We start from the raw sequence: 12,700 nt of genomic DNA on the forward strand, positions 1-12,700 counted from the left end.
TCAGTTATATACATCGACGTGATACGGATATTTCCATAGTAGGAATAATGCACTTTAATCAATAATTCTGTCATGATCAGTCGGTCAGCTGGTACGAAACTACGTTGAGAGCCTCGATCCTCGATCCGAGGAGAAATTCAAAACTAATGTACCGCCACTTTTATGGGCGGAGCTTTCTTCCGGTGCGCTTCAAATTGTAGACATGCTGTCTGCATTATTTGTAACAATTCTGTAAATTTGAAAACAAAGTGTGTAACCTATTGTAGTAAGTTATCAACATCTAGCACTACTTGAGCATCAAATAAGTGCCTGGAATTGCTGTAAAACAATGTGATGTTATTGCTCTAACTGGGACCTTTGTAGAATCATGCACCTTTAGTTTAGAAGATTAATGTACTTATTATGTTAACGCACAACGATCCGGTATATCTGATTTGCATGTCGGCTGTAGAACTGAACTGTGGTCTGAACGTGCCACAGAATTGTACTACAGGAGCCATTTACTAGTAATCATCGAACTTTAACTGTTAACAATGAAAGTATGTCACAATTTTAGGCGATACTATGTGAATCAGGTATCATGTAAAACAACTCCAACAAACTGGACAGGTGACTTTGATCATGTGATCTAAACCATTCAATATTAAGTAAAATGTTCAATAGAATATTGTACAATAAATGTAAATTAAATGAAATTACTCAATTCACTATAGAAGAACAAGCAGGTTTCAGGGCAGGGTATATTTATCCAACATAGTGACGTTTTTATCATTCACACACTGTCATTACAACCGATGGTCGAGCAGTGGCGATACGGTGGGAAATTAATTGATGCCTTAATACGTTAAATAAATAAATAAATAAATAAATAAATAAATATGACAAAGACAATTATTTTTTTCAATTAGAATCAAATTTATTCACGTCTACAGTCACTTATAATGAGCAGCATTATGTGCCATGTTCTCTAATAAAACGACCTATAAACAAAGAAAATACATCAATGTCAGTATAGTATAATTGTGGAAGAGGAGGAATGACAATTCAGCATATTACTATAAGGCAGCATATGAGACTTGGTAATGTTACATTCATATCATTTAAATTAGAAAAACACGCCCGAGCAAAAAACTTTAGATTGGAATTCACTGATAATGCATATGCCAATGCCGAGTCAGACAGTTTAGATCTAACATAAAATAAGTATTAACTTGCCTTTGTTTATTGTGTATATTTAGTCACAATATAACAACAAATTTGGTGATCCGTTGGGATCATTTACTGCACCAATAGTAGAATCCACAACAACAATTTGATTTCTACAGCTGGCATTGTCGTTACAAGTGCCAGCACCAAGATGTACGGCGGCAACACCTTTGAAAAGAAAAATCAAATTTGGATTATACAAAATACCAAAATAAATAAACAAATAATACCCAGACTTGAAAGCTGTTTTTAATAAAACTACTTCTATGTATTCTTACCAGAGACATGAGGACATGCCATAGAGGTTCCACTTATGGTTTCATAACAAGAATCACACGTATACCAGGCGCTTCTAACAGCAACACCAGGTGCAAATATGTCAAGACAGCTGCCCCAGTTGGAGAAGCCTGCTCGATTGTCGTTAACGTCGGTTGCACCAACAGTAATAGCCTAAATCGGATTAAAGTGCGTCATATGGCATTACTGGTTATAGTCACTTAATGTATTTTTGTTTTCGTAATATATAACATTTTGAACCTATTATTCTAAACCAAGTAGTTCTAGTTCTAGTGTATCGATTTGATTGCTATAAGTGTCCAATATGTATACGTACATCTTCAACTCTTGCAGGTGAAGTATTGCAAGCATCTTGGTTTTCATTGCCAGCTGCGATGGAAGCCGTATAACCATCATCGATAACTCGTTGTACGGCATTGTCTAGTGATGTACTAGCGCCAGCCCCAACAGACATGGATACAACAGACCTGGATGGAGTGTTTCCCCTAGCAACTATTTCATCAAGGCCTATAAATAACATAACTCTCATTGAGGAATCTTCATATTATAGTAACAATTTTTCATCAAAATAAGATCTACTAATTTCACATTTCACTTGTTTGTCTGACTTTTGCGATATTTATGTCATTCGCAAGACGATGCATCTGAAACATTGTATCACATCTTGGGGGTCACTAGTTCATTTCACCTACCAGATGGTATAACGATTTCTTAATTCAACGACAGGTTCTATGAATAATCAGATTTTAGTCAATCGATGTAAACCCCAGCTTACCATCAACCATGTTTGAAATAAGACCACTTCCCTGACAGTTCAATACTCGTACACTGTACAATAATGTGTCTGGGGCAATGCCAACTGAGTTACCTCCCACTGTTCCACCACAATGGGTGCCATGGCCGTTACAGTCTTCACCCTATAAATGAAATAATATAAGCGAACATTCAAAACGTACAAATCACTAACCGTAACTTCAAATCATCAAGACATGCATAGCATATGGTAACTGTGTTTTTGCCACTATGAACATCTGTGATACATACATTGTTGCTTGAATCGTAGTCCCAGAAGTATGATGCTCGGTTATCAAACTCATTATGAGAGTGTCGCAGACCAGTGTCCAAGATGTATGCGTTGGCACCGGAACCAGTAGCTGGACAAAACCAAAAAAGCGCGTATTCGTTATTTTCTGTAGCTGTTGGAACTTAAAAACACATTATTTTATATCTTATTTTATATTTTTATATCTTGTTTCTACAGTAGCTTATTATTTATGAGGAATGGGTAGTATCACAAAAACCGGTACTGTAAAGTTATCACGCAACCGACAGTCTGTCGTAATCACATCAAGTTATGTCATGTGTTTTATCTGTGAAAATGAACTGATACCATAGGATAACTTGTGATAGTTCCTAGAATGTTTGATAACAACCGTACTGCTAGAGTGCTCACCATAAAGGTTCATTACACCATCAAGGTTGTTGCTGCGTTGATCTGTACGGTCCATTCCCCATTCCACTGTGGCTCTTGTGATACCATCATCTTCAATATACTCAATTTCATCCATATTACGAAGCTATAACGGTATACCAATTTACAGTTACCATTGAAATTATTAACACAGGCGTTAAATCGTTATATCTTATGATTATTCGAATTATGTGACATCAGAACACTACGTATGTAAACTGCCTCAGCCCTCAAATTCGTTCGTTTTAAAACACTGAAATACACCTACTAAATCGCTAGTTTAAGAAAGTGATATATACAACAGTGAACAATGAATTACTACAAAAGTCATATGAAACGCAACAAATATTTCATACTATTATAATGGTGGGCCGTAATATTTCGCTCAAATAAAGTTATTTTTATGTTTTTTGCTGTTATTTATCTTAGTTCTTCATGGTAGAAAGAAATAAACATTAAATGTGATCTTACACTAGTGATAATCTTCGGCTGTGCTGAAATAGCAATTCCACTGAGCACTTTACGGTATTTTTTAACTACTGAAGCACCCAAGGGAGCCATCTTGCTCGCAAAATCTGAGATAGATACTCCGTCCTGTAATTTGAATAATATCATAGAAGTAATAATTGTTGTAATAAAATCTTAATGGAGACCGCAAATAATATATATGTTTTGAACTGCGTTTAATTCTTATTACCTGATTCACCACCTATGAAGATATTGCCAGCAACTAAACTAAACCAAGCATACACAATGTTGTATTGACCACAACCAATAATTTATAAAATAAAGTATGCAACTGATAAAGTTCCATATTTGAAGCGAATTGACCTTTCCCCAAGTATCCGAAACGTCCTATTTGTCTCGTGAGGACGCTTCACGCGAGCCTTTCGAACTGTTCGGAGTTCGCGTCTGTGGAGTGAAAAATCAATATGGCGACAACATTGATGTAGGTGTATCACAACTGCAAAGTCATCGCCTAAATACTATTTATTTTACAAATTTTGCACACAACTGTCGGAGCCACAATATGCAAATACGTCATAATTCGCCATGCTTTCCCATGTAAAGAAGAAGCGCAGTAATAACGGCCATTGGTAATCCAGTGAGAGTTGCAAATTGCGCCGATTTTCAAAGTTGATTAATGACAGAATCGCCGTGTTCAGATTGTTTGATTTGTGGAAGTGTGGAAATGAACAAAGTAATAGTATATACAAACAAATACAATACAATACAATACAATAATTATACATATATACTACATATAATTATATAATTTTAATCAGATTGATACCAGCTAATAAAATATATTGTAATTTGTGTTCACTAATTCAAATACGCAGGAGGAAGTGGCATGAACTATCCGAAATACTGCAACGAGAATACGCATTTAACATGACATAAGCACTGTTCTCCTTTAAACTTCAAAACAAGTACTGATTTTCATAAAAATGAATTAATCAGTTGGGAAAGTGCACAGTGTTTTAAAAATAACAGCAATGACACCGAAAATGATTGACCAAGAAAGAAGTTGGACAGTGTGCTTTCAAAATGCATGGCGACTGATCACACAGACAGCAAACATTAGTTTTGCTCCCCCAGGCATTGACATTTTAGTGATAAATTGGAGTTTGGGGAATTATCATACACAAGGAAATACTGTGCCGAGTAAAATGTTGACCCGAGGAGCTATATCCACATTTTCTCAGCATTGAAAATCGACGGCGTAACAAGATACGGTGGCGTTGAATATACGTGTTGTATTCAAGTTTGAGACTACGAATACGTTTATTATCACAGTCTTTGTATTATCCATATAATTTACGATATGACACTGTAATTTATGTGTCAAATACTGTAACGTATTGCATACACAGAGTCAAAAATCTGCTGAATATCATTAATGTGCTGGTAGCTACTTAAAATGATTTATTCCATGGTCTGCTTTATTCCTGCTATGAACATATATTTTGGAGTTTCCTGACCAATTAGATTTTATTGTTACAGTCCTATTGTGCATTTTTATATTTAAGAAATCGTAACCAGCCCAATAAACAAATAATTGAACAAATACATAAATAAAATGTTTAATAACGCTCAAATATATCATAATTGTGTATGCGTATCTTATACTTACCTTCAATTTGATCAAATAGCGACCTTCTACGGCATCACGGACCCTGTAGTATGGGGCCGACGCTACGGCTGTTGCAACGAGCACGGCGAGGATCAATAAACGCATATTGAAAATAAGGGTCTGTGAAATAAAACGCAAAATAAAGAAGTCTGGACCTAATTAGCACGACTCTAGTCAATATACTTTTTGAAAGTAAACTTACCTTGTGACGACTGCGTACAATATTGGAAAATTGAGAATTCTACCTCTTTATATAGTGTAACAACACAGGGAGGTAACTTATTTCTGAATCAATGATAAACTATCATGATTGAACAAAATAGTCATGACATTGACAAGCCATCTCCGGTGCGATACTATGTACTTGATAAATGGAAAGCACACAGATAAATTTGGTTATCAAAGTGAACACTTGTTTGGTTCTCACATAACGCATCCCTTTATCAGTAATTATCAATATAGTCAAGTTCAGTAATCATCACATTTTTTCTCCATAACGTCAATCAAGATAAGTGAGAAATGATGCCGCTAGCGTGGTTTGATGTTTGATATAACGAAAGAAACATCTTACCGTATATTTTTTATTAGTTGTTAGTGATTACGATGATAAGCCATCTTCTGTGCCATACTGTGTTTTCCATTAAAAAAATAAGCGCATTGCACTTTTTATTTGGTTCGCACACAGCTCATCAATAATTATCAACATATGCTAGTTCAAACAATGTGCACATGGTATGGTTTGGGAGAGGCATGTTACCGTATCTGAGTTATTAAAAGCGCCACTTCAGTGGAAGCACACATTCCAAACAATTTCATTTGCTGTAAGCGGAATCAATGGAAACATCTCTGTCATTTATGTAAGAGAATGGACTACCAAGAGCAAATACGACCTACTTTATATTTGGTGCAATTATTACAATCGCTGAAATGTTCAAACACCTGAAACCAACATATTTGCGATGAATACATTGGATTATGATATTTTTACGAACTAAAAAGGCTTGTAGCACACAGCTGAATATTCGTTCGATTGAACAATGGAATTCTCTAATACGAAAGTGTGCTTATAGCGTTATTGCATATTGCTTCGTATCTTTCCTATAAGATTATTTTTTCAGATGTCGTGCCCCGGCAGAGGAATGGCTAAGAAGTATTCATATGCATTTTACTTCACATAACTTATGATGATTCCGTCATTACTTTTTTCACCATGTTTCTTGATTATTTATGTACAGCCTTGCTAAATCTTGCTAAGCATTCAAAAGAGAGAATGTTTGTACCAGTTTTCTATATTTTAAAATCGTCTTTTGAGTATGTTCCACTATTCATAATGTTGTTTGGATAATAAAACGCAAAAAAAAAAGATTCACTCCCAAGTGCCCACGAACCTGCAATTATACCTTAAGTGTTTTGTGAAAAAACTTGTAAAGCATTTATAAGCTTATCCCCACTATAAAAACACTTAAAGTGTTTATAATCTTCATAATTTCGAGAAGTGTATATTATGAAAACACTTTTATTGGAACATTTTAGGGATGTTTTTGCCCATAACAAATGTGTAAAGTGTTTCCACCAGGAACATATATAAAAAAAGTGCTTATTGTCACAACACTTTTAACAGTGCTTAAACTAGACATAAAAAGTGTTTATAATCACGACACGTAGAAAATTGTCTCAACCATGTTTTAATGAAGTGTTTACTATAACAACTCTCTGAAAAGTGATTTCACTAGACCAGTGATTTCCACAAGAAATATGTATTGAAAAAGTGTTTATCATCGCAACACTTTGAAAAGTAAAACACAAACTGAATATTATCAAATCACATTTTAAAATGTTTTTACACTGATAAAAAAATCATTAACATTATAATTTTTTCATAACAAACGATAAACAAATCATATAATCAAGTAAGTTTGTATTCATAAATATAAACATTAATAAGGTAAGTTCGAGTGTAACATTTAAAACAGACATGTATAGTTGTTAAAGATACTATCAATCGCATGAAGAAGTGTCCTTGACTTATGTGCAGCTGAATGAGTGTGTTTACTGAAATGAAAACCTTTCGTGAAACTGTAGATACAATACCCAACATTTGTGAATTTTGACACTGCAAAACAGATGAGAAATTAACTGAGACGAACAATAACATCTTTGAAGCCCTTCCGCACTGACATGAATGAAAAGGCTCAATCTCTTCCCATGTGGTATCGTTGTCTCTGGTGCAGTCACATTCCTGGGGGGAAATAGTTGGACATAAATCGTTAATTTCATTTATTGCGATTCCATTTGCACTCAATCCTCGACTCTGAATGTATGCACTACATCTATTCTATTTCATTCATTTTTTTAATTGTCATTCGTCAAATGGGTTGATTGCTCATTTTCATCACCCTTAAAACGGATAGTGTGGTATTTTGCAACTATATTTACCTATTAAACGAGAGTTCTTCTTGCATAGAAGACAAGAGCACTGAATAACCCATATTAACAGGACAAAATTAATTCCAAATATCATCTTTTCCGCTCCGCTCGTTTCTTTTAAAATCTAAAAAGTATAATGATATCAAAATGAGTAATGTTTAAATAATTAGCATTAGTGTTTCAAGCAATGCGATATTTGAATCAGAAATATACGATGTGAAATATTATTGTTTGTTGTAAACTAACGCGCATGTAATGTGAAAACGAAAATATGACCACACGCGAATTGAACTGCAACTTCCTGTTAAATTCTGCAACATTTCTATGTTTTTTAACTCAGATCTTGTCTCTGGGGGTGATGTCGGCATGCACGTAATGTAATATAGAATACTCTGTAAATTCATGAACTTGCATTTATTCAGTTATCCCGCACATAAGAAATGAATGGAGGCCACTGCAAATATCAATGTAGTACACAAATGCCGACGCCGGCTCTATCAATTACACTTTCCACACGCTCCGTAACGGAGTAACAATATCATCATACCTTCAGGTTTGTTTAGGATAACTTCCGGTCACTTCTTTCCTCAAGAAATCAAAACAATCATTCGGTTCAATTGTTATTGTTTCTTTTACGAATATGCCACTTGTCCACACACTCCCAATAGTATAATTCAACCATGAATGAGCGTGCGCACTACACAAGTTACCAGTTACTTGAACACGCAACATACATTAATGTCCACCGTCGTTTACGAAAGATATCTCAAAATATTGCCAAAGAAGTAGCAATTTAATTTATTGTTCAATATTTGTTTTCATACTGTATTTATTGTATTAATTACATTTCTAAATAACAATTGAATGGTTATGTATCATTAGATGCCTGGAGGATCTAGCTTAAATTATAATAGTAGTTTATAAATAAATAAACGCTGCTCGGACTGATAAATATGATATATAGAAGATAATATTTGGTAATCGTAGTCCTAAATAACTATTAAAAATAGCTATAAAGAGACATTGCTCGAAACGTCTAGCTATTTTTAATAGTTATTTAGGACTACGATTACCAAATATTATCTTTAGTTTAAATTAGACGCAAATTTGCACACGTGCGTGGTAATCACCATATTGGAATTCAACACCGAGGCTCTGCGCATAGAATAAGAGCTGTAAAGACATTTAATCTAATAACTGGATCACAGGGAATAATGCCGGTTTAGTGCATGTTTAATTCCATCGGTTATTAAACTTGTAACAGGTACATGGTATGCACACTCACAACTTACTAAAATCAAGAAAATTATCGCTACATGCACAGCATGACTTGCTGACTAATGTGACGTGTGTGAATGTTTCCCCCCCAATAGATATGCTGCATACAGTCGATAATAAGTACTGTGTAAATTATAAATGCATATCGAAGAGCATACAAAATGTCCTGTATATATCGGGTGTTTTAGATTGAAACATTGCATGTGTGTTTTTTTTTCTGAAGTGCCACTAAATAAAACAGCTTCAAAGAAAAGTGCTTTAGTTACTCTTATAAACGTTTGCACATGTCGTATACATAAACACTTATGAAAATTCATAGTCGAGTGTTTTACCTTGAAACATTACACGTGTGTTTGTTTGTTTTGGAAAGTGCTTCATGATAACAATTTGGAAGAAAATTGTTTTAGTGTTTTACTCTCATGAACACAAATGTGACTTATTGTGACGATATTTCAATATTTGATCTTGTTGTAGGAATGTAGTTTTGCGTTTATACAAATGTATTCACTAGTCATTGTTCTTTCTTAAGTTCGTCTGATTTGCATATTCAATAATATTTTGAGCCACATTATGATATTCGCTACACTTAGGGAGTTCTCTTAGTATAAATAGAGCAGTCATGTGGTTTGAAGTTCAGTACAGTGGTAGCTTTTGCTTTGAATAGCAGTTGGATGGTTTGGGGCGTGGCCTGACGGTTACACGTGGTCGTGCACTTCGTGGTGATTGATTGCATCTGTTTCAAGATACTTTCATGGCTTTGCCCTCTGCCTGTCTGAAAGTCAATTGGCTTTGTGCACCGGCTCTACGAAGTTCAGCGCACCAACTAAAAAGGTTGTGAATTGGTCGCTTAAACTACCTAAAAATTACAGCCACCTTGACTAGTATACGCCGCCTCTACAATACCAAGTCTACGCCTAGAAGTTTTACAGCCTACTTCGTTTCCAATATGAACAATGGACTGACTGTAGTTAAGTAATTCACGTACAGAAAATGACATTTATGCCCACCATTTTACGCTAACTACCATAATGCTCAGCGTATTCGTATTTATGTATTTATATTGTTGAATATATTGTTATAATTGATGTTCTGTAGATGAGAACTATATATATATATGTATGTATGTGTGTGGGTGTGTGTCAATAATTTTAATAAAAAGGACATTTTTCGTTGTAATAGTGACACCTTTTGTTTAAGTATGATTTAGTATGATGGATCCCCACGGTTGGGTACAGGAGCATAGAAGTTTATAATTAAAATTGTTTTCCATAAGAAACATGAAACCATCATAAATGGCCTTATAAACAGCCTTTTACTTCATAGTGGGGTGGGTGGAGTAAAGCTGTGATTATTTTTATTACTTTCTGACCATCTAGTTTGCCATTTACTATGTCCATATAAACAAAAGCCCCAGCCATTATCAGATTTGACTACTTGTTTCAAGCTATGGCACTTAGAAATGAGTGTTGTGGCATGTGGTAATAAGATTGGCTAAATTTCAACTAGAAACGGGTAAACCAGTATACCTGTATGTACGAAGCCAGTGAATGTTATTCAATACAAAGAAACTACATCTATTTATATAAATACACATGTACAGAGAATATTTTCTTGGAGCACTAAATGTGACAATTGCCCTACTATCTGTGATAAATATACCACACCAGCTACATAGTGCCCGACGAAGAGCTGGATAGGTAGCGAAGGAAAACATTGACTTGAAGCCTTGCAAAGGACTAAATTGTTGTCAACAGCAACAAACATACTGGGAAAGTCAAAGACAGTGAAAAAACACACACAGGCATATAAATACAAATCTTTAGGGTCTTTGTTGACTCAATGTAATCCAGAGTAGAACGAGATGAATCAACGCTATACTCCGCCATCTTTATTTTAATATTAGATGCAATCATTATTTTATAGGGGACAACGGGTTATAACTTGAAAGGAGTTAACACCCATGATTTTAAAAAAATGCCAAAATCAATAAGAGTTCAAGTTACAGGGAACTTTATTTTGATTTTTCAGTGGACCGATAAATGCGTTTGACAGGAAAATAGAAAAAAAAATCTACCACAACAGCAATTAGAACAGCTTGCTGCATTATAAGTATCACTCCCCTGTCAAATTAGTGGTTCATGCTTATTTGAATCCCAACATAACAGAGCAATTCTATCACACCTTGCTAGGCTCAAACTTCCATCCAATCAGAGCATTCCAAATCAACACGATTCCCCACAAATACTAGAGGGCGCTCTGACCCAAAAATTGCCATTATCTAAATAAAAAGAACTGATATATATATATATATATATATATATATATATATATATATATATATATAATCTTTCGAACTTCAATAAATGAGTATGCTCTATTCTCGCATATACGTAACTCTGGTTTGTTTTGTCGATTGTTTGCATCACTCTGGTTGACTGGGTCTCGTCGAGCTACACTTGCCTCTTCCCCCTCGTGACCGTAGTACGCGACACTTATACATTAACACGTTGCGAAACATTTATAGTCTGGTGTTTCGGGTTGAAACGTCGTTGGTGATTTTGCACTGCTTGCTTAAAGTTGGATGCATTAATCCACAAATGTCCTATCAAACACTTCAATGACACATTTATATTTCCGTAAAACACAGTGTTCTATTTTGAATAGTGTATTTTTGTGTTTACAATGTGCTTAATGTTCATCAAAAAGTGTTTTAATAACTTCCTAAAAAACTTTTTTATTATATAATGCACATGTTTTTAATTACAACAGTGTTTTCAATTAAAAATGAGAAAGTGCTTCCAAGATTTGCATTGCATGAATTACAGCTACGGGCCCTTCGCTGGGAATTGATAGTTCGGAATAGTAAAACCCATGTTTATATTATTAATTTAAAATTTCTTATATTATACATCTGTAATTACATTCCTTGAGTATTAAAACATATCTCTCACCTCATCACTTAATTTAGGTAGATTTGATTAATTTAATTCTAAAATGTGTTTGACTATATTTTGTATACATGTACGGTTATTTTACAACGACATCGTCTTCTTTGTTTTAAACTATTAAGTCGAGGGTTTATAAGAGAAAGACTGATCTTGTCATTTAAAAAGTTCTGTGGCAAGTATCTTCAGCTGGTGGACATGTATCATGTTTCTATGAAACAGATGGTAATAGAAGCGCTGGGTGTCAATTGTCTTGCACGAGGATGACCTAAAATTCACAATTGTGAGAGATATATGGCGGATGTCACATGTGGAGCAGTATGTGCTCACTCTTTTCGAAACACCTGACATCACCTCTCGGATTGTGCCTTGAGGTCCGTGTATCTCTCTCACCGATTTGACTGTATGTTGCTTGTTTTGTTTGTGTGTCCCCTGTGTGTTCTCGGATTTGTAAATATTGACTTTTGTAATTGATTGTTTGGATTATAGTTGGGTATTGTTGCTTGGATTTTTACAATTTCTGAAATTAACATTGTGATCACCTCATAATATTTCGGACATACGAGAATACGACATGTTAATTACATGAAAAGATATTTTGATAACATATGTCATGAGTTTATCAACATGGACTGCATTATGTAGATTTCTACGTACATGTGCCTTTGACACCAGGGACACCCTTTGAATGTTAACACTTTGGAAAATAGTTAATCGCTCCATTACTGTTGGATTTATCATACAGTATCCCATGTGGTCTTTGAATTTAACCATTTACTATGGTAGACTGTGGTAGTGTACTGATGTTATTTCTGGTTGCTTGAAGTCTGTAAAAGGTTATCACGACTGTGGGTTCAAAGTTCGAATAATATTTGTTAAGCTTCATTCTCGATCTCAGTAATATAGGCATTGTGTGTATGTGGGTTGTAACATTCCAAC

General features: G+C 34.7%; 1 protein-coding gene across 1 annotated transcript; it reads right to left on the reverse strand.

Moving 5' to 3' along the window:
• Nucleotides 1–1,220: 1,220 nt before the first annotated feature.
• On the reverse strand, nt 1,221–5,331 carry LOC100376168 (uncharacterized). The gene is made up of 9 exons (XM_085506202.1): nt 5,314–5,331; nt 5,112–5,231; nt 3,446–3,568; nt 2,957–3,080; nt 2,548–2,657; nt 2,279–2,420; nt 1,820–2,010; nt 1,485–1,656; nt 1,221–1,374 (listed from the first exon to the last, which is right to left on the reverse strand). The coding sequence occupies exons 2-9, from the start codon at nt 5,214–5,216 to the stop codon at nt 1,235–1,237; spliced, it is 1,107 nt and encodes a 368-aa protein (XP_085362328.1). The 5' UTR covers nt 5,217–5,231; nt 5,314–5,331; the 3' UTR covers nt 1,221–1,234.
• Between the last annotated feature and the right edge of the window lie 7,369 nt (nt 5,332–12,700).

Source organism: Saccoglossus kowalevskii, chromosome 2 (genome assembly GCF_978046115.1).
Source record: "Saccoglossus kowalevskii chromosome 2, keSacKowa6.1, whole genome shotgun sequence".
Taxonomy (NCBI): Eukaryota; Metazoa; Hemichordata; class Enteropneusta; family Harrimaniidae; genus Saccoglossus; species Saccoglossus kowalevskii.

What these genes read in the sequence shown, in the direction of transcription:
- LOC100376168 (XM_085506202.1), bottom strand. Translation starts at nt 5,216, where the DNA reads ATGCGTTTATTGATCCTCGCCGTGCTCGTTGCAACAGCCGTAGCGTCG. An exon ending in TGGTGTAATGAACCTTTATG is followed by an intron (nt 2,658 to 2,956) that starts GTGAGCACTCTA and finishes GGTTTTGTCCAG; the next exon opens with CTACTGGTTCCGGTGCCAAC. An exon ending in ACTACGATTCAAGCAACAAT is followed by an intron (nt 2,421 to 2,547) that starts GTATGTATCACA and finishes TTTCATTTATAG; the next exon opens with GGTGAAGACTGTAACGGCCA.